General features: G+C 32.6%; 1 protein-coding gene across 2 annotated transcripts in view; it reads left to right on the top strand.

The window, feature by feature from the left end:
• The window catches only part of LOC126879617 (dnaJ homolog dnj-5), a 111,416-nt gene that overhangs the window by 53,038 nt on the left and 31,312 nt on the right, over window positions 1-27,066 (top strand). For both annotated transcript variants that reach the window (XM_050642792.1, XM_050642790.1), the window contains exons 5-6: window positions 15,000-15,126; window positions 24,593-24,886. In XM_050642792.1, the coding sequence (XP_050498749.1) occupies window positions 15,000-15,126; window positions 24,593-24,886 (421 nt within the window). The remainder of the gene's footprint in view (window positions 1-14,999; window positions 15,127-24,592; window positions 24,887-27,066) is intronic.

Genomic DNA, 27,066 nt, shown 5'->3' with positions numbered 1-27,066 from the left:
CGGACAATTTCAAAAAATAATTTTTGATATTTCAATAAGGGGTGATTATTCTATGTCAAAAGTACCTGCAATCAATTACAATCGATATCTTTCGATTTATCTCAACATCATTTAGATACCTCACTGTAATAGTAATTTATAGTAGATCAGGCAAATTATATTAGGGATTGAGTGGTCTAGCTATCTTTATCTGCCACATGCGCGGGATCGCTTGGTTAAAAGAGATAGATAGACCACCTATTGACTTTTTGCACTGTATTCCCTGTCTACCCTTATGTCTATGAATACATTTCCATTTAAGAAAAACTGTCACTTTTGAAAATAATTCATAATAAATTGCAATCGTAACTTCAAATTTAAACTAATCGATTTATTTTGGCAGCAAATTATTTCTTGCCATGTGACATATTAATTACATTATTATTTCATTTGTAGAAAGTTGAGAAAAATTACGTTATACAATTTTAGTAATAATTTATTTAGGTACCCTTTTTCAATCAAGCAAAGCATTATAGCACGAAGAATGATATTCAATAGAACTTTCACAATTATCTGGCAACTGAACCTCATTGAATTGATGACCAAGTATTTTACTAACTTTGTAAAATGTTCGAAAATTACTCAAAAATGTTCCGTTGAATGGTTTCACTTTTGATTTGGCGACTTAAAATTTAAACTGTTGACACTCAAAATAGACACAAAAATACTCCATAGTTAATATAAATTTTAATTTCCAACACACGTGGCAAACAGAAACTCAGAGACCATGTACTTTCAAATACTACTTTTATAGCACAAAGTGTCACACTGACAAATGCAGCCTTCTAATACATACTTCTAAGCATAATGTGTCATATTTACGTCTATTCTTATAAGCACCGAAGTTTTAGACTCTTCACATTTTTCAATGTCGTTTACAGGGTTAAGATTTGAGTATGGAAAAAAATGTATACAACGTTTTTTGTAGGAAATGTTCCGTACTTTCTGATGCGCCTAATTAGAAAACCCTAAGAGATTGCTTTCACATCTTCTTTGACATTTTTTATTATCATTTTGAGAATATCTAGAACAAACTCCACCCAAAAAAATAATTGTTTTGCAATATATACATGCATTGATACTTACCTCACTGTTTTTGGAGTGTGCATGTATATATATGCACATGCAAATATGTGAATATAAATAATAATATACAACTAACATAGCTTTATCAATATGTGACGAAGTCATTCTGAAAAAATGTTTTTTATTTATTTCCTTCGATTTGCCCAAACTTTTTGTCCGACATATAACTTTTTGCGTTACAAAATATAATTTGTACATAAACAAATCAAAATTAGCTTGCTATTTATCACCACCATTTTTGTCTATATCTTACATGTTTAGAATGTCCGACTAGGAAAATTTCCCATTCATTTTGTCCGACAGAACTTCCAATTGCTTTTTTAACCTTTCATTAAACTCTCATGCAAAAATCAGACTGCTATTCATCACCAACATAGTTCCTGTGATGTGACATGTTCTACGTGTCGGACTCGTTAAAATGCCCAACCTTTTTGTCGGACAAACATTTTTTCATATATAATATAACGTTGGCTATTGAATAAACTTAAAAACAACTTGCTATTTTTCACCATCATAAACTTGTCAGGACGACACGTTTATCATGCTCCACCGTTAAAACTTCCCCTGTTTCAGTGTTCCCGTGCATCAATGTTTGTCCGACTAGACACCGTTAAGCTATTAACAAATTTTCAGCTTGCTATTAATCAACTTTTTTTTCTTACGCGGGATCCAGGTCTATAATGTCTGAATTGTCAATTTTTTTAAATTTATTAATGTTTCGTACTTTGGGAACGATATCCGAACTGGAAATCGACACATCAAATAAACTTATTTTAAAATAAGATTGCAGCTAATTCTCAGTAAAAATAGTAATTTGCATTAATTAGTAAGTGTGTTAAGATGCTACAAGAAAATACCTTCAGAACGACATTGTCAAATGATGCTCAGTTTTTCATAGGATTTTCAGAGATACTGACAGAACTTAGTCAAAAATTTTCTACGTTGAGAATAGTGTACAGCTAAAGTTAGTCATTATCATAAATATTGATGGCATAACTTTGAAGGCATAATTACTACGTATTGTACAATATCACAATGAGATACTTAATTTATTCAGTTAACTTTTAAGTGTTATTAATTATTACTAGAGAAACGATTTAATATCTTTATGGTAGGGGAGCAAAGTATGCTAAATGTGCAGTCACTCGAGCGCTTTGGGGACCTATTGGGTTGTAAACAGTAGGTCTTAAAACCAAAAAAAGTTAAGTAAAATTTTCCATTTTAGTGGGCGCTTGCCATTTTTTAATTTAATTTTCCATTTCCAACAATCGTTTTTTCCGATTATAGCGACATCTATCCATAATTCGAAAAAATGTGTCGAATAAAAGTTACTTATTTTTACGTAAGGAATCCAAATCTGCAATAAAAAATGAGGGTTCCTATTTAAGATTTTAAAGTAACCCCCCGCCCCACATCCATGGGGGGTCGTGTTTGGTGCCTTTCGACAGATTTTTCAAAAATATTGAATAAGTGTATTTTACAGTTTTTCGATCTGATGTTCATTTCGCGAAATATCACGGGATTCGTAATTAAAATATTAAATTTACCCCCCACCCCTCTCCGTGAAAAGTCGTGTTTGGTATCATTCGATAGATTTTTAAAAAATATTGAGCACATATTTTTTAGTTTTTCGATCTGTCATTCATTTCGCGAAATATTCGGTTTTTTCTTGTGAAAATTTGGGGCTCACCCATTTCCTTACGCCCGGCTCAAATCGTCAGATTTTTGAAATATACACTCGTTTGCATGTACTTAACCTACCTTATCTTAATCTGACAATTTCGAGTTTTTTTAAGGGCAGATTTTTTTTTTCGGGCCCCCCTTAACGAACTCCCCTGTGTTAAGAGCCAATATATAGTAGAGGTACATCTGCAGGGTACCAGGTTTCTCACCATATGCTAATCTGACGCGCTCGAGTGACTGCAAAAATCCCCGCTTGGGCTCCCCTACCATTAATTTTTTATGCCCGAATGCTCACTTAAATTCCACTTATTCCACTTAAATTCCATGCAACACTTAAATTCCATCCCAAAATAGATATATAATTTGGAGTTACACATATGTAAGTGTTTGTATACCGTTTTAAAAAGTTTCATTTATTTACCACCAATTTCAAACCTGGAAGAGGTGGCAAAAGGTGTTGCAAAAAGAGTTTGTGTGTGTATGTGTTTCGACTTGAATAGACAACATTTTCAATCATTTTTGTAGTATGTTCGGTTTGTATACACCTATTGTTAAAATATTTATTTGTGACTTTGGGTTATTACATATAAATATATCAGGTAATAAATAAAATAATTTTTATTATGTATCCCAAAATATAAAGCATGTACATATAGTATGATACAATTGATCCAAAAAAAGGCATAACCCAGACATCCAAAGTGAAAGTTTTCCTTCAACACCAAATTGTTCTATATGGTCCACATAATGCTCAGTAAAAAGTTACACCATTTTGAGCGTCGGGTTTGGGGTGGGGAGGTGGGGGAGAAGTCGGTAAATTAGTAGTTTTTTAAGTTTATCGTCAATATTTCTAAAACTATGCGGTTTGGAGTGAACAATGTTCTATACAAAAATGTTCTACATTGAATTTTAAACTAAAAAGGTCCTATGCATAATTAATCCTTTTAAAATGAATGGTTCCAAAGTTACGGAGGTAGTATAGTATAAATTGGTCCAAAAAAAGGCCCAACCCCGTCATCCAAAATAAAAGTTTTCCTCCAACACCAAATTGTTCTATATGGTCCACATCACAAACCATACATACTCATAGACGTTTCACGGCCATGTTAATCTTTCGGATCGAATTAACGCCATCTCTTGATTGGAATGGGAACTAAATTGACAAATTTGTTACGTGGGAATTTCAAATTATAAATTTTGCGGGATTTTTGATGAAATTTCGCAGGAAATTAAAACAACAGAAAGACAATTCAATGTTTTATTCAATGTTTTACTGAAAACTTCAAATATTCCAATTTGTTTTCAAAATGCTATAAACACTACTGCCATGTGTCACGTGAAAGCACTGATGTGTAATATTGAGTTGAATGAAAATTTTTGAAATAATCTTGTAGGATGATTGTTTAGATAAATACCTTATAATCTTTCACAAACTTCCAAAAATATATAGGCCCGAAATGTTGATGACACACTTGTATATTGGAATAAAATGTTTCAGGATCTATTATATTGTTTTTTTAAATGTGGAGATACACAACACGGGATGATCAATGTAAACTAAAAATTCTACTCACAAAAACGGAGAGGAGGTTAATACAATTGATTAAAATTGTGATTAAATCTAATTAAAAACGTAACACCACTGTAATAAAATATTTAAGCCACAAACTGTAAAATAAAAAGTAAATAACAAATTAATTTAATTGTCAACTGTCAGTTGTTAAATATGACAAGAGAATTGACTGACAGCGACATCTCTGGATTGGAATGGTAACTAATTTGCTGTCTTGACCTTGACAATTTACGTGAAACGTCTATAAGTATGTATGGTTTGTGGTCCACATATTCAGTCGTGTGATGGATGACCGAAGTTAACTTTAACGTTTGAGTTAAAGTTAAGATAACTCTCAGGAATAACGATGCTCATAACTATTTAGGTAAAATTCGGTGTGATGTATCGGTCAGAGTTATGAGATAGTTATTTCATCAACGTTATATTAGAAATAACATTTGAGGAAAAAAGGTTACAGTAACAAAGATAACCTTATGTAGAAGTAGTACAAGTTGGAGTGAGCGCGAGAGATTGATCGGAACGTGCCACAAGCTTGAAAGGATGGGAAGATACCCATAACAGCAGCGGTGCCAGACTTGGTACAAGTGTACCAATTTGATACAATTAACAACCAAACTTTTGATACTAAACTATCTTAAAGTAAAAACCTCCAATTTTGTGATATAAGAAATTTGCTTCAAATATCATTAAACGACGTTTTTTAAAGTTTTTGTACAAAATCATTTGTTCAGTCATTCCAGTGCATTTACAAAAATTTGTCTGGCAACACTGCATATGTTTATAAATTTCAACTAATATTCAAAAATTATATCTCGAGTTGATTTTTGTATGATTTTTAAAATTGTATTCCCCTTCTATAGCTTTACTTTTTATTGTTAATTATTATTTTAATTGTACTGCTTTATATTTGATATTAAATTAATAACATGCCGCACAAAATCCTAGGACAACATAAAGCATCGTTCTTCGTTGAATATTCACTTGATTTCTATCTAAAAACAAGTCAAAAGATGAACTAACCTTACATATCCTTACATAACTACAGAGTTATCTCATAACTTGAGGTTTAACGTCGCGTTATAAAGTGACAGTTGATATACCAGATAACTCAAGAACTGTCAAGAAGTAACGCAAGTAGTTAAGTTAAATATGATACATCACCCCAATTCGAGGATTATAACATAACTACAGGATAACTTCACGTTAACGATAACTTCGGTCATCCATCACACGGCTGATTGTTCATTAAAAAGTTACACCATTTTGAGCGTCGTGTTTGGGGGAGTGGGAGGGGAGATGTCGGTAAATTAGTAGTTTCTTATGTTTTTTGCCAATATTTATAAACTTAAGCGCTTTAGCGTGAACAATATTGTATACAAAAAGTTATACATTAAATTTGAAACAAAAAAGATCGCGTGCATAATTGTTCTAAATCAATGGTTCCGGAGTTACTGAGGGTGTAAAGTGGAGGTTTTCCATATGTTTTACATTTTTTGGGCAAATTATAATATTATTACTGAGGAAACTAATTTTTTTAACAGGATTGTGTTTTCTAAATATAATTTGCTATTTTAATGGCCGGAGGTATGTTACTGATAGGGCCTTGAAGGAACGTCAACTTCACCACCTTCAAGAGGCTTCTACAGGCCTAGACCATATAAATCTCTGGTACGAAGAAACCTACTGTGAACTTTCTATGGACAATGTCGCATGAATATCTTTCCAACAGTAAAATTTTCGCTTCTTTAATGTAGAAAATTTTTGTACAGAATATTGTTCACGCTAAGCCGCTAAGGTTTGGAAAACATAGGAAATATTGACGAAAAACTTAAAAGACTATTAATTTACCGACTTTCCCCTCCCGGTCCCCCCAAACCCGACGCTCAAAATGGTATAACTTTTTACTGAACAATATGTGGACCATATAGAACAATTTGGTGTTGCAGGAAAACTTTTATTTTGGATGCCGGGGCTAGGCCTTTTTTGGACCAATTACACTATACTACTTCTGTAACTTTGGAACCGGTAGTTTTAAGAGGATTATGCATAGGAACTTTTTTGTTTATAATTCAATGTAGAACATTTTTGTACATTACATTGTTCACTAAACCGCATAGTTTTAGAAATATGGACGAAAAACCTAACAAACTACTATATTGGCGACTTCTCCCCCACCTCCCCCTCAAACCCGACGCTCAAAATGGTGTAACTTTTGACTGAATAATATGTGAACCATATAGAACAATTTGGTGTTAAAGGATAACTTTCACTTTGGATGTCTGTGTTTGGGTTTAGTTATACCATACTAATATAAATATGAGAAGTACAGCTAATCATACAGAGTGAGTTTTATGTATGGAAACGCTCAATTTTCTCGGAAACGGCTTGCACGATTTTTATAAATTTTGGTGGGTAGGGGTTTTCTAATGCGGCCGATATTATAGGGATAATTACATTGTTGTCAAATCTTCCGTTTTTCTGAAAATCTAATTAACTTTCTTATTTTAAATGGAATACCCTGTATATTTTTTGCGTGTTGAAGTCCTTAAGAAATACTGATTATTTTTCATGTTATATTCCCTATGCCTAAAGAGCATAATTTCGGAGTTATTGCTACATTTATTTAAAAAAAAATTAAACCAATTATAAAAATCAATTTTTTCGGCCCGGGTATACATTTTTTTACGTTCTTTGGACCATTGGGAACAAAAAAGTTCTTTGTAATTTTTCTCTAAAGTTAATCGTTTTCCAGTGATAAACAATTTAAAACTGAAAAAAAGTCGAATAATGACGATTTTCAAGGTTAAAAAACACAAATAAAAGATATTATTTTTGAAACTGCGAAGTACGCGAATTCAAGTTCAAGCCTTATTTTATCAATCACCAATAAGTAATTTGAGTTTGTTTCATTCTAAAATATTGTTCTTTAGTTGTTAATGTAGCCCGATCACCCGTCCTCTCAATGCGCTTCATTAACAATTATTAAAAATCAATGTTTTAGAATAAAACGTGCCAAAATTTTTTATAGCAAACCCCTATAAGAAGGGTTTAGCTTGAATTTGATTACTTTCCAGTTTCAAAAATAATATTTTTTATTTGTGTTTTTGAACCTTAAAAATCATCATTATTCGATTTTTTTCAGTTTTAAATTGCTTATAACTCGAAAACAATTAACTTTAGAGAAAAGTTACAAAAGACCGTTTTGTTCCCAATTATCCAAAGAATTCAAAATAAAATCTACACGGGCCGAAAAAACTGATTTTTATAATTTGTTTAATTTTTTTTTTTTTTAATAAATGTAGCAATAACTCCGAAACTATGGCATTTAGGTTTGGGGAATATAACAAAAAATTATCAGTATTTCTTAAGGACTTCAAAACGCAAAAAATATACAGGGTGTTCCATTTGAAATAAGAAAGTTCGTTAGATTTCCAGAATAATGGAAGATCTGACAACAATGTAATTATCACTAGAATATCGGCCGCATTAGAAAACCCCTACCCACCAATATTTATAAAAATCGTACAAGTCGTTTCCGAGATAATTGTGTTTCCATACATAAAACTCACTCTATAATTGCTATACAAATAGCTATTTGTATAACAAGGGAGGAAAGTGCTACTTTTCCTCCCGAGAATGAAGTTTACAGCCCGACGCGTAGCGGAGGGCAGTAATCATTCGAGGGGGGAAGGCACTTTACTCCCATGTTATACATATGATTTTTCCACCTTCCTCAAATATCAAGTAATTTTTTCATTTTTAATCATTTATTTATGTAACTAACTGACAAAAATTATTAGAGCACTAAAACTAACAAGTAGGTACAGTATAACTGTCAAATATAAGTCAAATTATTAATATTAACATTGTTAAATCAAAAAAACAATTTACTGTTTTTACCATTCTGCAAAATACAGGGTGTTTTATAAATAAACGTTAAAATGTATAGATACTTACGTAATAGATAATAGAATATTGTATAGGGCGCCAATAAGTTATTTCATCAATGACATACCATGACGTCACTTTTACTTTTCCTCCCTAGGGAGGAAAAGTACTTTCCCCTTCCTATGAGGAAAAGTACGACTTTGCTCCCTACAATCAGGTCAGGAAAAGTATACTTTCGGTAGAGGTAGGTGGAAAAAATTTTTTCCTACACCAAACTTACTTCATTTTTGCCTTTGTTACGTTTTAACATTCCTAAGTTGTCAATTAATGCACAATTTTAATTATGAATTGTTAAGCTAGTTAAGAAACTTGTTATAGATTTGACTAAAATGCTCGTTTGGTGGCAAGTGTTTGATAAAATGAAAAGAATGCATTACTTTCAGGAAGTAGATGGAGCACATTTTGAACACTTAATTATAGGAACAAAAGTTTGAGACATCCTGGTGGGAGGAAATGGTACACAGGTGGGTAGACATCGAAATTATGTTGTAGTCTCATATTTTGTGAACATTTTACTTTTTTAGTTTTTCTGATATCTTTAATAACAAATAAACTATACGGTTTTACTCTTTAATATGTATTTTAATTGACGACATGCGATACGTGAGGAGGCCATGTCTTATCATACACTAAAATGAAATTATTTCCTATATGTATATAGTACGAAAGGAACAAAGTGTTCCAAGAAAGAAAATCTGTGCAATATACCTCTCGATATTTAAAGAGCCTCCACGTAGACACCAGATCCGTACTTACTCTCAAGGAAAATCCACCCCAAAACATCACAGAGCCTACATTAAACAATCTCGTCTCTCTTATGTTGCGCTGTGCATGCCGCTCACTTGGTCGACAAATATCTCTTAAGGTGGCGACCAGAATTGTTAACGTTATGTGCCTTTCTGTTTTTAAAGTTTTGGTAACTGTTTTTTTTTTATAGTTAATAGTTTCGTTTCAATTAAAACACGTTATGTTAAAGAATAAAACCGTCTATTTTCTTTGTTTCTAAAGATATCAGGGACATTCAAAAAACAAAATGTTCACAAAACATAAGCAACAACTTATACCTTGTTCTCCGTACAGGTAGTCTCAAACTTAACATAAGAAAAACATTTCTTTTCTTCCACCCGTTCTAGTCCAGGGCGCATCTGTTTTGAGATGGACGTTGAGAGGTGACTCAAATTTTTTGCAGAAATTGCTTGAAAATAACTCAAATAATAATATTTGAGTTATCCTCCCACTCAAAATGGTCCGGAACATTGTTTAAATAATCAAAATGTCAAAATATGAAGGAAAAATTCGATTTTTTTATTGGTTTTTTGATTATAACTTTAAAACTATTCATTTCTGAGAAAAGTTGTACTGACATAAAAGTTACGTAATTAAATTTCCTACAATATAGAATTAGCTAAAAATTAAAAAAAAATAGTCACCCTTGTTGCAAAATAGCAATAATTGCGAAAAAAACATACAAAAATAAGTATTCGCATTTTACGTTTTTCAACCATTTATGCTACACTTAGGACCTTCATATTTTACCCAGAAAAACTTTATAATATAGTAAAACCACACTCTAAATTTCATTAAGATCGGTTTACAGATTTTGCAAAATAACTTTTGCCAAACTGCATCCAGCTTTCGCAAAAAAAAATTCATTTTTTGAAATGTTACAGGACTGAAAATAAAGCAGATAGCAAGTTGAATTTTTTTTTGCTTATAGAAGTGTACTGTACCCTTCATTTGCAATTTGCAAAATTAAAATCGATAAATTACCACGGCGTCAGGAAATTTTTTAAATAAACATTAATTTTTGGTGCTGCGCACAGGACAGCGGTGTTCGATTCACACAAGTTGATTTCCACCAAAATTTCTTCCAATCTTTATCTAATATATTATTTTCTTACTCTATATTTTGTTGTATTTTAATATTTTAATTCCACAAAAGTCAAACTAATTTTATTATTGTTTGTGAAATATTGTTTAAACAGTTGCATATGTTTAAAAATAATAAACTTTTATTCTCCAAGTTAAAATATATGAACAAAGAAAGTTTTTGCTAAAGAAAGTGTTATTTCAAAGGATAGAGTATGTGTTTTTATTTTGCAATAAACAAATTTATTTATTTATATCGAAATGTAATAAAAGTTAAAATGTATCAATCATTATCAAAGGTCATTGGAATGCCCAATCAGAGCAAACTATCCGCTGTCCTGCGCGTAGCACCAATAATTAATGTTTATTTAAAAAATTTCCTGACGCCGTGGTAATTAATCGGTTTTAATTTTGTAAATTGCAAATGAAAGGTACAGTACACTTCTATAAGCAAAAAAAAATCAACTTGCTATCTGCTTTATTTTCAGTCCTGTAACATTTTGAAAAAATCCATTTTTTTTGCGAAAACTGGATTGCAAAATTTATTTTGCAAAATCTATTAAATTGATCTTAATGAAATTTACAGTATTGTTGTACTGTATCATAATGTTTTTCTGGGTTAAATATGAAGGTCCTAAGTATAGCATAAATGGTTGAAAAACGTAAAATGCAAATACTTGTTTTTGTATGGTTTTTTTCGCAATTATTGGTATTTTGCAACAAGGGTGACTATTTAAATTTTTAACCAATTCTATATTGTAGGAAATTTAATTATGCAACTTTCATGTCAGTACAACTTTTCTCGGAAATGGATACTTTTAAAGTTATAATCAAAAAACGAAGAGAAAAATCGAATTTTTCCTTCATTTTTTGACATTTTGATTATTTAAACAATGTTCCGGACCTTTTTGAGAGGGAGGATAACTCAAATATTATTATTGGAGTTATTTTCAAGCAATATCTGCAAAAAGTTTGAGTCACCTCTCAACGTCCAAATGTACTAATATTTTTACAGATGCGCCATGGTCTATTCAAAATATGTATATATAAAAATATATTTAAAATATAAGTTCATAAAAGAAGTTTGAGTAAACCTTTGTCCAACTGTGTAAATACCAAAGAAAAATCTAAAATAATAAAAAAACTTAGCGTAATCCGTTAGTCTGTTCATGAAAAAATCAACTATGAAAATGGGCATAATTTTAGGTGATGCATAACTTTTAAAACTATGTATGTGTATATTGTATCATTACAATACGTTTATCTCGTTCGTGAAGTAATGCCATATACCTGCACTTTAAACTTTTAAAGGTATTTGCAAAAAAAGATTGTTTTGTTAAACACTACTATTAACTTTATCATTTTTTAAACAATGATGTATAAAGTAGTGCATTTTAATTTTAATGAAATTAAAAACGGGTCGTATGTAATTATAATGATGAATTTAAATACGTTTTGTTTTTGTACAGTGATGCACGTCGGCTGATTTTGTCTAGTAATGTCAGTGTTGACGAAGTTTTGGATAAGACGATCACCCAAAAAACTTAAAAAGAGTAAATATTTGTAATGTTAATTTGAAGATATTGTTAGAACTTGTTTAAAAAACTCGATTTTTCAATGATTAGTTACTAAAATATAACCTTTACTTACGTAATTTATAGTAGTAGCTAACGACTACATGTGATAAACATTATATTATGATTGTTGAATAGAATAGTGTGGAATATTTTTGTTTTCGTAATGATTATAAAATGTTACATGGAGCTGCTAATATTTTTAGAAAACATAAGTAAATTCTCGAATAGATCTTTAGATTCTAGTGTTTATTCTTTTTAAATTGGTTTCTAATTCTCATCTGTATAATGTACAACTGAGATACCACTTATCCAGTTTTATTATACGAGGTTGATTGATCTAAATTCATCTTCAATAAGCAGTCAATACCTGCTCAAAAAAATGGTCAAACAGAAAAAAGTTATTTTCTTTTTGGGGTTGCTGATTGAAAGCAGAGATTAGGCCTGGATCCCGCGTACCAAAAAAGTTTACTAATAGTAAGCTGAAAATTTGTTAATAGCTTAAAGGTGTCTAGTCGGGCAAACTTTGATGTAGGGGAACACTGGAACAGGGGAAGTTTTAATTATTGTGGAACGTGATTTTAATTGTGGAACGTGTCATTCTGACAAGTTTATGATTGTGAAAACTAGCAGGTTGTTTTTAAGTTTATTCAATAGCAAACTTTATGCAATATATGAAAAAAATGTTTGTCCGACAGATATGATGGGCATTTTAATAAGTCCGACACGTAGAACATGTCAAATGACTGAAATTATGTTCGTGGTAAATTCCAGTCTGATTTTTGCATGAGAGTTTAATGAAAGGACAACAAAGCAATTGGAAGTTCTGTATTTGTAGTCTGAGTTTCGAAACCTGTAACCTGTTCCACAATTAAAACTTCTCCTGTTCCAATGTTCCCGTAGATCAATGTTTGTCTGACTAGACACCGTTAAGCTATTAAAAAATTTTTAGCTTGCTATTAATAAACTTTCTTTTTTGGTACGCTGTATCCAGGCCTAGATGATTCAAACCAAAATTGTGTAACGAATACAATTATATTTCAGGTACAACTACCTATAAAGAACTCTTGTATTTAATGGAATAAAGTTGCCAAAGGCGACAGAACGGTCAAGTACTATACATAGATATCTGGGAGATTCGAGACCAAGTCGTCTCCTTGAGTTTATTCGAAATACGAAAGCAAAGAAGTTAGTTACTATGGTCAAATTCGTTGAAGTTGATTATTTAAGTTCATCGATACAGATGCCTTGAGATTTGGCAACGTTTCCGTTAGGTTGGTTCCAATTTTGATGACTTAATTATCGTCTTCATCATTACGGCTCGTTATGAGCCAAAATCTTTCTTTAATGATTCTTCCTTGGCTCGACAAGTCTTCTCCATCCTTTAACTACGATAGATTTTATGTCGTCCTCAAAGTTGACAACTACCCCAGTTTCTCTTTCTCCATTTATCCTCTAAAATCCCTATCCATCTAAAATCCTCTATCGAATGCCACGCTTTGAAGCTCCCATAATTTGTATACAACTCAACGTTGTCACGCTTGATCCAAGATTCTTGCTATTTTACTCCTCCATCTAAATTTGAACATTTCAGCTGGTACTTCATCGTTTGGTGGGCTCTTATTTTCTTTTAGTTTTTCTATTATTTCTTTTTCATTAGGCGGTCTGGCCTCTGTCCGTTGTTGATTGGTATTTTCCTTCATTTATTCTTCTTCATCTTCTGTTGTGGGTATTTCATTTAAAAGCTTTTCGAAGTATTCTTTCCATGTTTGGTATTTCGTCATCACTTGCTAAATTCCTTCCATTTTTGCTTTTGTAGTATACTATGTTTTCTTTGGTAACCCTTTTTCTCATTGTCACCCCTTGATATGTTTCTAATTTCTCCATTTTTTTAAGCTTTCTTCTATGCATTTCAATGTAACTTCATTGTATATTTTTTTCTTTTATCTTATGATTATTTTGGCTCGTTTCTTTTTTTCGTTGTATTTTCTCTTTAACTCTGGTGTTTTTTTTTTTCTCAAAATCGTAATTTATTTCGTTCATCTAGTTATATTTCTATTACTGGCTTGCGCTGTTTTGGTCCATATACTTTTATTTGTATCCATGTTTGTTCAATATTTCCATTTTCGGATATATGCTAATTTTTTAGTAACTATTCTTTCATATTTACTTCTTTTCTTTTTTTTTACTTTCACATTTACTTTCTCCACTTTACTTCCATCTTCTGCTCTTCTTCTGGCAGTAATCTAAAACTGTAAATGGCTTTGTACTATTTTTCTGTTGGTTTCTAAGAACTGGTTTAAGCTGCTTCATTTGTATTCCGACTATAAAAGTGATCTGAGTTTCCATGTTCCTTGGTATATTCTTTTTAGTTAGAAATACATCCTCATAATTATCATATAGCATTCTTTTCCGGAATCTATTAGGAAGTGACCATTTTCCTTTGATACTTCATGCAAACTATACTTCCCTATGGTATTTATTATTTTATCATTTTTGCATTAGAATCATCTAGCATTATTTTAAAACATTTTTATATACTTGGCTTGGTCTTTGTAAATATGTCACTATATCCGCAAATTTTGTAATCCATTTTAAAAATAGTTCTATGCTACCTAGGCACCTGAAATTTTCAGAATAGCTCAGAACTAGTTAAAAATGCAATATTTAACTGCTATTATATGGATATATCGATTTTTTAAATTTCAAACTATTTTAAAAAATAACAATGCAATGGCATTTAAATTCCATTTTAAAGTATGTTAGTATATCGATAGGTGGTGGCTCAGTGGTAGAGTATTAGACTGCAGATCGAGAGGTCCCGAGTTCGAACCCGGCTGTACGTATCTTTTTTTTAATTTTTTTAATAAATAATTAAAAGTTAATATACTAAAAATTCATATTTTATATGTTAATTATTATACATATATATGTATAAATATTATATATTATTATACCATTTTAAATATATTCTTTCGTTTATATAAGTTTATAATTTTATATTGGGTCCTATAAATAATGAAAACGTTTTATAATAAAAAGTTCTTTTTGATAAAAGTGTAATTATTTCACATTGTGCTTGGGATTATTTTTGAATAATTTCCTCTTCTAGTTGACCTAAACTACTGTCATATTATGCTGCTTTCAATCCAACAAAATTATTTTTAAACGAAGTTATTGTTGATAGTTAAAAAATTCAATATATTAATACATGTTTTTTTTTTCAGGAGTGGTTGGACAGAAATTGAAACAATATACCAAAGGTTGGTGGAAAATCTTTACGGTATTTTTATTATGGTTGTTTCATTTGATCTCGGATATATGTCAGTTAAGTCTACATATTAGTCGTGATATGTAAGTATAATATTTTACTATCTTTTTTTTAATACTCTTATATTAGGTTTCAGGTTTTTTACTGGCCAAAAATTTTAAAGCATACACATATCATCATGGTCTTTGGTTCGACAATTCTTTGTGGATCCTGGCCTGCTCCTAGATTCGTCGCCATTCTGTTCAGTTTTTAGCGACCGGTTGCCATATTCTTCTTCTTTTTTTGTATAGACATGACTCTGTCTGTTTTTCAATGTGCCTCCAGTAAATTATCGTTCCATCGTGTCGTTTTCGTGGTCTTCCCACTGATCGTCTTCCTATTGGGAAACCGTCTCTCGTCATCCCTACTACTCTATTGGTTGTCATGTTCTTCATCTTGCATCTCTGTCGTATATCTGTACTTGTAGCTCTGTCCCATAGTGCCTTACCATCGATTTGTTGAAGGGTTTTCATCTCATTTGTTTCGAACAATCTTTTTGTCCTCTGTGTACCAGGTCGTGTTTTTGCCGAGTATGTCATTATTCGGTACCGCCCAAAATCCCGACAGCCAAAATCCCGACGGCTAAAACACCGACACGCCAGAATCCCGACAGGCCAAAATCCCGACATGCAACAATCCTCGCATAATTAAAAATTCCGACTTTTGTTTATTACTTTTAATACAAAATACTTTTGTTTAGTAAGAAAAAATAAAAAACAGATGGCCATAAACAAAAACAAGAAATAAATGTAATTATATGTTAAAAAGAAACTTATCAAACCTGTCGGGATTATGGCTGTCGGGATTTTGGCTGTCGGGATTTTGGCTGTCGGGATTTTGGGATAGACCCGTCATTATTGGTCTGATGACTGTTTTGTAAATTCTGCCTTTCATTTCTTTTCCGATATTTTTATTTCTCCATATTGTGTCATTCAGGCAACCTTCCGCTCTGTTTGCTCTATTCACTTGATCTTCAATTTCTGGTTCGAGCTTTTCGTAGCTAGATAATGTGATGCCTAGATATTTAAACTCCATCACTTGTTCTATTATCTGACCCTCCAGCTCCAATTTACATATTATTGGATTTGCTGTTATAATCATGCATTCTGTCTTTTTTTGTGAAATTAACATGCTAAATTTTCTTAGTTATATCAAACTGGTGCAGCAAACATTGTAAATCATCTTCACTTTGAGAGATTAGTAATGCATCGTCTGCATCGTGACCAGACATCTCGTAAGGCGACAATTCGTAACCGGACAACTGGTAACGGACAACTCGTAACGGCGACAGTTCGTAACACCGACAGTTGGTAACAATACAAATTCGTAACGGACAATTCGTAACGTCAAAATTGAATTATTCAGTTTATTGTTGTTAACGTGGAACTGTTATTACAGTTATAATTGAAATTATGTTTATTAATTTAACGAATGAGTACCGGGATAATAAACATTATGTTTAAACACATTTTATATTTCGTGTTTCAGAATACCTATATTATTAAAAGTCTTTAAACACAAACAAATATTTAAATACATACAAACTTTCAACAATATTTTTAAAAGTTTATACTTTTTATTGTTCCTTAAATTTGCATATGACTAGACAAAGGAATAATAAAGTAATTCGTGAAATCTTTAAGCCGACAACCGTCTTTAGAAATTTTCAACTTTCTAAGTAAACATTTTGTAAAAGAAAAATTGTAATTACCTGTTATTATAATAAAGCTTGTGATTGGTTATACTGATTACTGATCTGATATGATACTGATACTGAATACTGATCTGATACTGATTCGTTAAATTGATAAACATAATTTCATTTATAACTGTAATAACAGTTAGTTTCCACGTTAACAAAAATAAACAGAATAATTCAATTTGGAGGTTACGAATTTGTATATTTACGAACTGTCGCCGTTACGAATTGTCCGTTACCGTCCGGTTACGAACTGTCGCGTTACGAGATGTCATGGAACCCGTCTAAATAGCAGATCATTTTCAGTTGTGTTTCTCCCATTTAATAGTATCCTTTTTTAGTTCTCACTTTATTATTTCATCCATGATTTGAAGAATAAAGGGCTCAGAGAATCCCCCTATCTTATCCCCTTTTACTTTTATTGTGTTGTTCTGGTAGATGTTTTCTATCGTTTTAATAGGGAACTTGCATAAAATTTTAAATTCGAAAAAAATGGTATAAATCACAACAGAACATAATTTAGAACCTGTATCAAAGATAAAAAAAGTTTTGTTCGTCTTTCGTTTGGCCCCTAAAGACGACTAAAAATTCAACTTATACCAGCCACCCCAAAACGCGTCGTGACGTCACGGGGTTGTATGTTTACATTCTACACCAATTATATATATAATTTTAAATTAGACATTATAAACGTCAGTAAAAAATACAGTTATGTGGCGTTAAAAGTTTTTTTTTTTTTTTTATTGTTATCAGCATCAACCACTTTGGGTTATTAGCTGTACTGTCATTGATACATGGTTACTTAAATCTAATAGCATTTTGATTAGGTATTACATAAGTTCACATTTAGGTAACAATATCATAATTTACAAATTAAGAATGGGGTTTATAAAATGTTAACAGTGGTTATAGTTTGTTTAAAACATTAATTTCTTTCAAATAATTAAACAAATGCGTAAGCTTACAGTGTGATCCTAAGGTTGCTTTTATATTGAGAGGTATGGAGTGTTTTTGTCTTTCATTAAGATATTTAGGACACTCTATTAATATATGTGTTACATTGATGTCGCAATTACACAGGTCACAAATAGGGCGATTTGACTTGGAGATTAGGTAGCTGTGAGTAAGTCTGCTATGCCCTATGCGTAAACGATTTAGCTTCACAAACAGCTGGCGATTTAGGTCTATCTCACACCAAGGTTCAATTGAGGGCTTTATTGTGTGTAGAGATGATTGTGAAAGATTCCATTCGTTTTCCCATTTGTTTAACACTTTTTCTTTAAGGAATGGTTTGTAATCGGAAACAGGCACTAAGTTCACTAACACTGAAGACGCACTGTGTATTGCTTCTCTGGCATGGAAATCTGCTTTTTCGTTTCCTTGAAGTCCAATGTGTGATGGAACCCATATAAAGCTTACTTGCTGCATCGTGTTCTTCAGTAAATGTAATTGTTCTTTTATTAAAATACTTATAGGATTACTTGTATATAACTGTTCTATCGTATGTAATGCACTGAGAGAGTCGGTAATTATGACAGATTTTGGAATTTTTTGAGTACGAATGTGAATGAGGGCTTGCAGAATTGAATATAGTTCTCCAGAGTAAATACTGCAAGTGGAAGATAATTTAAATTGTAATATAGTGTTTGAATCTACAACTGCCGATCCCACACCATCAGCAGTCTTAGATGAATCTGTATAAATATAACAATGATCTGGGAAAGAAGCAAGTATGTTGAGAAAAGATTGATTAATTGTTGCATGGGGGGTATCAAGCTTATTGTATTTAGAGAGAGTTAGATCACATATTGCAGGAGGAAAGGTCCAGGGCGGAGGAATAACTGTATTTGTCTGATTAAAAAATTTTGGGAATTGAATATTATTGAGAGAGAGATATTTTCTGATTCTCTCGTAAAAGGGAGGGTTAGTTCTTTTTTTATTTACATAAGTTTCTTTGAAACGTTCTGCAATAGTGTGGTGGAAAGTGGGATGCGATTCTATTGCATATATGGATGATGCGTAGACTAATGACAAGTACATTCTTCGGAAATTTAAAGGTGGTTCTCCGGTTAAACATTGTAAACTATTAATGGGGCTAGTACAGAATGCTCCTGTGGCTATTCTTAATGCTGTATTTTGTATGACTTCTAGTTGAGCAAGAAGTGTCTTCTTTGCAGATGAGTATACAATTGATCCATAATCGAGTTTGGATCGTACTAGAGATTTGTAAATAAGAATCAAACTTTTACAATCTGAACCCCAATTACGATTGCACAGTGTACGCATTAAATTGAGACCAGATTGACAGGATTGTTTAATGTGCATAATGTGGTACTTCCAAGATAGTTTTTTATCAAAGATCATTCCTAGAAATTTTAAGTGTTCCACATAAGTTAAGTTGTTTCCATATAACTGAAGATCTGGAGTTGTAGACTGCCGTTTTTTTGAAAATAAAATACATTTAGTTTTGGTTGTAGAGAATTGCAATCCTACAGCTTTCGACCAGTTTTCAAGGTGATTTAATGCACATTGTAAATTTTTCTGTATAGAAAGAATATTTTTTCCTCTTGAATATATGACTAAATCGTCAGCGTATAATCTCGCTTTAACAAGTTGTGGAAAGTTTTCTAAGATTTTGTTTATTGCTACTAAGAATAGTGTTGAACTAATAACAGATCCTTGAGGTGTTCCATTTGTTTGGTCTTTAGTGCTGGATAGTGTACCATTTATCTTAACCTTAAATTGTCTCTTACTAAGAAGATTTTGAATGAAATATAGCATGTTACCTTTGACGCCCCACTGACTTAGTGTGTTAAGAATGTCATATCTCCAAGCCATGTCAAACGCTTTTGTTATATCGAAAAAAACCGCAAGACATTCCTGTCCAATTGCAAACGATTCATTTATCTCGGATTCTAGGTCAATTAAATTATCTATAGTGGATCTGTTCCTGCGAAAGCCGCTTTGTTCATTGATTATTAATTTATTATTTTCCAAAAACCACCTTAGTCTATTATTCACCATTTTTTCCAAGATTTTACACATTGTGTTGGTAAGCGAAATTGGCCTATAGGATTCGGGATCAGTTCGTGGTTTATTTGGTTTTAGTAATGGAACTATTATCGCCTGCGTCCATTTTGTGGGAAACTCATTATTAGTCCAAATTCTGTTGTATAGGTTAAGAAGATATTGTTTTCCATTATCTGGTAGATTTTGTAAGAAACTAACAGGAATATCGTCTGGTCCTGGCGCCGATTTTTTGCTGGTACTTAAAGAGTGATTAAGCTCTTCCATGGTAAATGCTATATTAAGAGGATTATCTTCAATGCAATTAAAATCTATTAATTTATTTTCCGAAATCATCTTGGTATTGATAAATTCTTTAGAAAAGTTGTTATTGCTGGAGTTCATTTCAAATTGTTTTGCTAATAAATCTGCTATTTCGTTATTAGATGTTACTATCTGTTTGTTATTGCATAGAAATGGAATCTTTTTATAGGTATTACTTCCAGATATTTTTCTAACTTTTTCCCATACGGTGCTTATAGGCATAGTGGAATTAATAGAGGACATAAATTCTTGCCAAGATTTTTTTCTGTTCTTTTTAGTTATATATCTAGCTTGAGCCCGTAACTTCTTATATTCTATAGTATTTTCAAGTGTTTTGTGACGTTTCAATTTGTTAAAGGATTTTTTATATTTCTTTATTATATCAGTACACTCTGCGTTCCACCATGGTAATGAATTTCTTTTATGTAGAGTTTGTGTTTTACCTATATGATTTTCACCGGCAAGATGGATTAATGATATAAACGAATTCAAAAGTTCATCTATATGATGATTTTCGGTGACTTCTTTTAAGCTATGGCAGTTCTGTTGAATATACTTTTTGAATAAATACCAATCGGCATTCTTTAGATTCCATTTTGGAATTGGGGTTGTATTAGTATCTTCATAATTACTGTTAAAAGAGACTTTAATAGGATAATGATCACTTCCAAATAAAAACGGAATTACATCCCATGAAAATTTTGCTGACAGTAGAGGATCACATAATGACAGGTCGATAGCTGATGAAGTACCTGTATGAATATTATATCTTGTTGATTGTCCATCATTCAGTACGTTTAGGTTTTTTGAGGTAATTATGTTTTCTAAAATTTTGCCCTTGGAATTTATTCCAAGAGATCCCCATATTGGATTATGGCTGTTAAAATCACCAACGATTATTCTGGGAGTGGGAATCTGATCTAATACATCTGAAATATCTGCTTCTGTGATAGGTAAGTCAGGTGGAATATAAATATTACAGATATTCATTTTTTGTGGAAAGGACACTGATACTCCTACTACTTCTAAATTACTATTGATTACTAATGCTTCTGATTCATATTTTTTGTTAACATACGTAACAACTCCTCCACTAGCGATATTTGCGTTGTCTCGGTTTTTATGGAAACAAGAATAATTCTTCATGTCATAACTATGATATCCTTTAAAGTTTGTTTCTTGTAAACATATTATTGATGGTGAGATTATTGAACATAAATGTTTAAGCATTTCTAAACGGGGATAAAACCCGTTAACATAAAACATGTTAACATAATAAGATTTTAGTTTATTTCTGGAGCTGAATTTGTCGAACAATCACTATCTTGATAAGCGGGATCGTCTAGCATTTTTTCGATTTTGTTTATTAATTTAGTGCATTTGGTTTTCATGCTTTTTTCTGTAAAATATGGCTTAATTGTTGTTAACATGTAAATAAAGTTGGGTATATCCGTTGTGTATGTTTGTAATAAACTAATGGGATCAGTCGAGCTAGTATAATTTTCAAAAAAGTCAAGTGTTTGTTCATATGTTAAGTTAAAATTATTTGACGTATCGTGAAATACTGTTTTTGTTGGCATCATTATTTCCTGAATTGATCTGGTAGATTCAGTTTGCTTTTTTTGTTTCTTTTTGGTTTGTGTTGGTACTTTAAATTCTTTATTTAATTCTTCAGTGGGAGATGGAGTAGTATTAATTTCCGAAATTGTTCTCTTATTGGTCGTTGACTGATCCTTAGATATACAATTAGTTTCCATAATTAATACGGGGGGCATTAAATTAGTATCTGTTTGTTGGTTAAGTGAAGGTTCGGCATTAGAATTACTGACTGGATGATTTGGTTCCATTTCTAGGGGTGATGGAACAGACTTGGGGGATTCTTGTGGTTGTTGTTGTATTGGTTGTTGTTGTATTGGTTGTTGTTGTATTGGTTGTTGTTGTTGTATTGGTTGTTGTTGTATTGGTTGTTGTTGCATTGGTTGTTGTTGTATTGGTTGTTGTTGTATTGATTGTTGCGGTTGGTGTTGGATATGAGAGGAATCGTTTTGTTGATTATGATTTGAACAATTTGCTGCAATGTGACCTGTGTTCTTACAGATAAAACATGAAGGTTTATCTAAACTTAAATATATGCGATACGAAGTTTGATCATATGTCATTAAGAAAGAAGAGGGAAGGTCTATATCTGCAAGTGGTTGAATATAAGTTTGTCTTCTAAAACTGAGGACGTGTTGAAATTCTGGAAGTTGACTACCGATTCTAAGGAAGGTTAAAGGTGACATTAATTTAAGACCGAATTTGGTTAACTCATTCTCTATTAGAATATGTGGAATAGAAGGGCAAACACCCGATAGTAACAGTCTTTCGTTTGGAGTTATCAATTTTCGTGCTTTTAGATTTTCGCCTTTAATTGTTATTTCTGCTGGACCGGACATAAATTTTTCCACCAGGGATTCGCTGGAGAGATAAATACATATTCTGTTATTTGATAGCCTTCATGAAAATAAAATATTCCGTGGATGAACAACTTCACCAAGTGCTATTAAGTACTCTTCTATTTTAGTATCAGGTAGCGAATTAAATAAAATTGCTTGCAGCTTTGAAGGAAATTGAATTGAAGAAGCATTGTTAAGCACAGTTAAATATGAGGTTTTGTTTTGAGGTTGTTGATGATCTTCAGTCATGATTGTTGACAAATTAGTTAGGTCGGATCTGGTATCATTTGGTATACTCATTAGTAATTATGAACCAGTTTCAGAACCAGAACTAGTTCCGAGAACTGGTCTTTCGGCCGTCACTTAACCTTACAAACGGTATGCTTTGTAATGTTTTGAATAAATAAATAATAAAAACTCACTGGTTTATTCCGTAAGGTAACTGCACTATATACTATTACTTTTTGCTTATTTTCAAGTTTATTTGGATATAAACTACTTGAAAAAAGATGATTTTTTGGGACTGAAATGTAAACACAGTTTGTGTTACCATGTTCAGGACCGGACTCCTAAAAGTTTTTTTTGGTCGTTTGAACTATTCATAGAAAATTTGTACTTTTACAAAATGGTTTTATTTTCAATAGTAAACCTTCTTTCCTTTCCTTCAAAAACTGTTTCAAACTCCAATCTTAACAAACTGGTATATATTATTACAACGACATACGATAAATGTCATTAGAATATAAATATTTTTCCTTTATTCCCCGACGACGAGCTGGGCAAATGCCCAAGTAGGTGGAGGTCAATAAACTAAAGAAGAAGAAGAAGAATATACGTAAATATAACCATAAACGGAACCACATAGTTAAACTGTGTGACGTCACGGGTCGTTTGAACTATTTTAAGATACAGAAGACTTTAAATTTGTAGTTCTAAGTTATTATGAGTTTTTGAAGCGTGAAATTTTGGAAATCTCATTTTTATACAAAACTGAACATATTATGTAATAAAAAAAATATGCAAGCTCCCTATTATTGTTGTTGATTATTGTTGTCATCTTCTGATTTTTCTTCTTCTTCCTACTTTAAAAATAGGCTCAATGCCTGTTTTACTTCGGTTTTTAGCCTCAATTGACATTGTCTGACTATCTTTTCCTCGGTCGTTCCAATGATCTTCCATTTGGCGATTTGTCTCATACTATTCTATTTTCTGTCATTCTTTCTATGTGTTGATTCCATTCTATTTTTCTTCTTTTGGTCCACATGTTTATTTCTTCTATACCACATCTCGCTCGGAATTCCTTACTTCTTACTCTGTCTCTTCTTCTGATTTTTAATATCCCTAAATCGGCCTCTTCTTCATCTTCCTACAGGTGTTCCTGTGGTTAGCTTTTTAGCAGTTTGGCAGGTGTTCCTTGTTGTCTGGCATTCGTATTATATGTCCAGCTCATCGCTGTGTTTTAATGAACGTTACAACGTCTGGTTCCTTAAAGAGTTGGTATAATTCGAAGTTATATATTTTGTTCCACTTCTTTTGATCGTTTATAGCTTCAAATATTTTGCTGAGTATTTTACGCTTGAATATTCCCAAAAGTCTGTCATCCTTCTGCTTGTGCCCCATATTTGACAACCGGCCTCAGCAGTGTTTTGTACATAACAATTTTAGTGTTATGTACAAAACACTAAAATGGATTGCGTTCTTTTTGGATGTTTTCTTGAGTGAAATTGTCCTTGGAGTCCATAATATGCCCTATTTGTAAGGTCTTTTAATTTCTTCGCTTGTTTTTGTAGTAGTCACTAATGAGCCAAGATATATGAAGCTGTTAACACGTTCAAAAATATGACTTCCAAAGACTGTTCCGGTTCCTCATTTGCTATAGGCATACACATAAGAAATAATTAAGATTCTTGAATTAACACAAAAATTTACTGCAGGCGAGAGAACGGTCGAAAAGGGCTGCTACTCAGGAGAAGCGAAACAAAGTCCCGTTAAGTCTTAAATTGTTTTCAATTATACGCAAGTGTTCAATAAATAATTTTATTCCAGGGCTTCTATAACGTGGACATGGATCTGCCTCCATTGGTCGATGCTTTTAGAGTCAACCAATAACTTTCTTCAAAGGATACGATTCTTCAAATGGTTACGAGATAAATTTAAAGGTAGAAAGAAAGCAGAAACGAACGATGAACCGCCACGCTTTACGCAAAACGGTCTTCAAAATAATATAAATATGCCCACAACGGGGGATGAAGCAATGAAGAGATTGTTAGCATGTAAGGGAAAAGATCCATATAGTATACTAGGGGTAGCTCCAACTTGCACTGACGACGATATCAAAAGGTAATTATTAATAGTATCTTCTTAGTGTTGATATTTTAAGTGAAAACATATTTTTAATAAATTAACAAATTTGATAAATTGGTCAACGTTCCTAACCTTCTGTAACCTTCAGTAATGGAGAATTGACAGCAGTTACCAACAGTTACAAGACGCCCAAGAAGATTCATCATCATCAGTAGCACGAGAACCCTTTTTGGGTCCTGGCTTGTTCTAGGATTTTCCGCCATTCTGCCCTTGCTTTGTTCTTCCAATTATTAATCTCAAGTGTTTTCAGATCTTGTTCCACTTGTTCCATGTATCTAAGTTTGGGTCTTTCCTTTGATCTTCTCCCTACTGGTGTCTGCCTCATTATATGCTTTGGTGTTTCAGTCTCCAACATCCGTTCAACATAGCCCATCCAGCGCAGACGTCCGATCTTTATGGATGTTATGACGTCGGGCTCATTGTAAGCTGCGTAAAGTTCAAAATTATATCGTCTGCGCCATACGCCATTTTCTTTTACCCCCTTATATATGTGTCGTAAGGCCCAAAAAGAGTATCCATGTATAAAGAGAGTATTGGATTGGATGCGTCAAGGTGAGAGATCTAGTTGGCAAAACATTAGTGCATGTAGTCCGGAAGTCAAGGCCTACTGGAGCCAATGGAATTGTCTGGTACTAAAAGATGATCTTCTGTACATAACCTTTGAGAACGATAATGGTACAGAATCTAAGCTTGAGTTGATTGTACCTAAAAGCAAAGTGTCGGAAGTATTGCGTCAGTTGCATGACGGTGCATCAGGTGGATACTTTGGTATTACGAAGACTCTACAAAAGGTTCGAGAACGGTTCTATTGGGTGAACTCTAAAGATGATGTAAGAAGATGGTGCCAGAAATGTGAACTGTGTGCATCCAGTAATGGTCCAGTTGGTAAAAAGAAAGCTCCCATGAAACAGTACAACGTTGGTAGTCCTATGGAAAGAGACATAGCAAGTCCATTTCCAGAACCGATGCTGGAAATAAAATATATCCTGGTAGCCATGGATTATTTTAAAAATGGGCCGAGACCTATGCACTACCAAATCAAGAAGCTGCTACCGTTGCAGAGGTTCTTGTTAAAGAATTCTTCAACCTATTTGGTGTTCCCTTGGAGAACAAGATTGCATGAAGGATCAGGGTGTATCGATGAATTACTTTAGTAATTTACCGTTTCAACATTTACTTTAGTACTTGTTTCTGCGAAGTTGTAAATATGTGCTGTTGCTGTTTTTAAATAAGCACTTTTTAACACATAATTTAAGTTTGTATATAATGAAAGTATGAAATTAAAGTCCATGCAGGGTTTAATTTCAGCCTTTCGAGGAAACTAATCACACAGTTTGGGTTTCACAATAACCTTGGAACCAGAAAAGCACTATTTAGTATTCAGGTTATGATGCAGTATGTCGACCAGCCTTAATGAACAACACTAAATAAAATTAGGATGACGTACCATATGGGGAACCAAAATATCCCAGAGAACGGCAGTTCTCGCCAGTGGCGCGCACACACCCCTAAATGCGACACTATAATACGCGAAGTTTTCGATTCTGTCAACCTGACTGAATTGAAAAATGGGCCAAATCTCATCTTATTTAGGACTTGCCAATCCGTATGTCAACCGTCCATTTTGGGTCCGAAGGTGTGGGTTTTACGGCCCTCCCCATTTGTTGCCTTTTTTTCGTTCTCGTCCCCAAAAACTTCCAAAAATTTAGAAAACCTAAGTCCAACCTCTGTCGCTTCTGATAGTATTGATCATGACCTTTCCAACGCATGTCGAATTTTGAAATAGGTTATTCCATTCAAAACTTACCAAGCTCAGAAACGTATGTTTGTACGTGGAAAATTTACACCGATCTGAATTATTTTTTCTATGTTTCAAGAGGGGGTCGGGGCCGATTCAGAGTAAGCCAGCTATATGACTGGGTCAGGGGCGTGCGGTCCATGGAATCAAGGGAAGCATTGCTTCCCTTGGTTTCCGTAGGTAATACCGTACCAACTAAGTAACTGAGATTATTTAAAAAAAAATTGAACAAACACATAAGCAGAAGCAGGATTTTAAGTTGCATACGAGAATATTTAATTTTGTAATACAAGCAGTAAGTAATAAGAAAAGACAAACGTATTTTACTCTATTTTTGTCATACAGTAAATAACAAAGC

Source organism: Diabrotica virgifera, chromosome 2 (assembly GCF_917563875.1).
Source record: "Diabrotica virgifera virgifera chromosome 2, PGI_DIABVI_V3a".
NCBI classification, from domain to species: domain Eukaryota; kingdom Metazoa; phylum Arthropoda; class Insecta; order Coleoptera; family Chrysomelidae; genus Diabrotica; species Diabrotica virgifera.
Note: the sequence above shows the minus strand (reverse complement) of the source record. Positions and strands in the feature narration are given on the sequence as shown.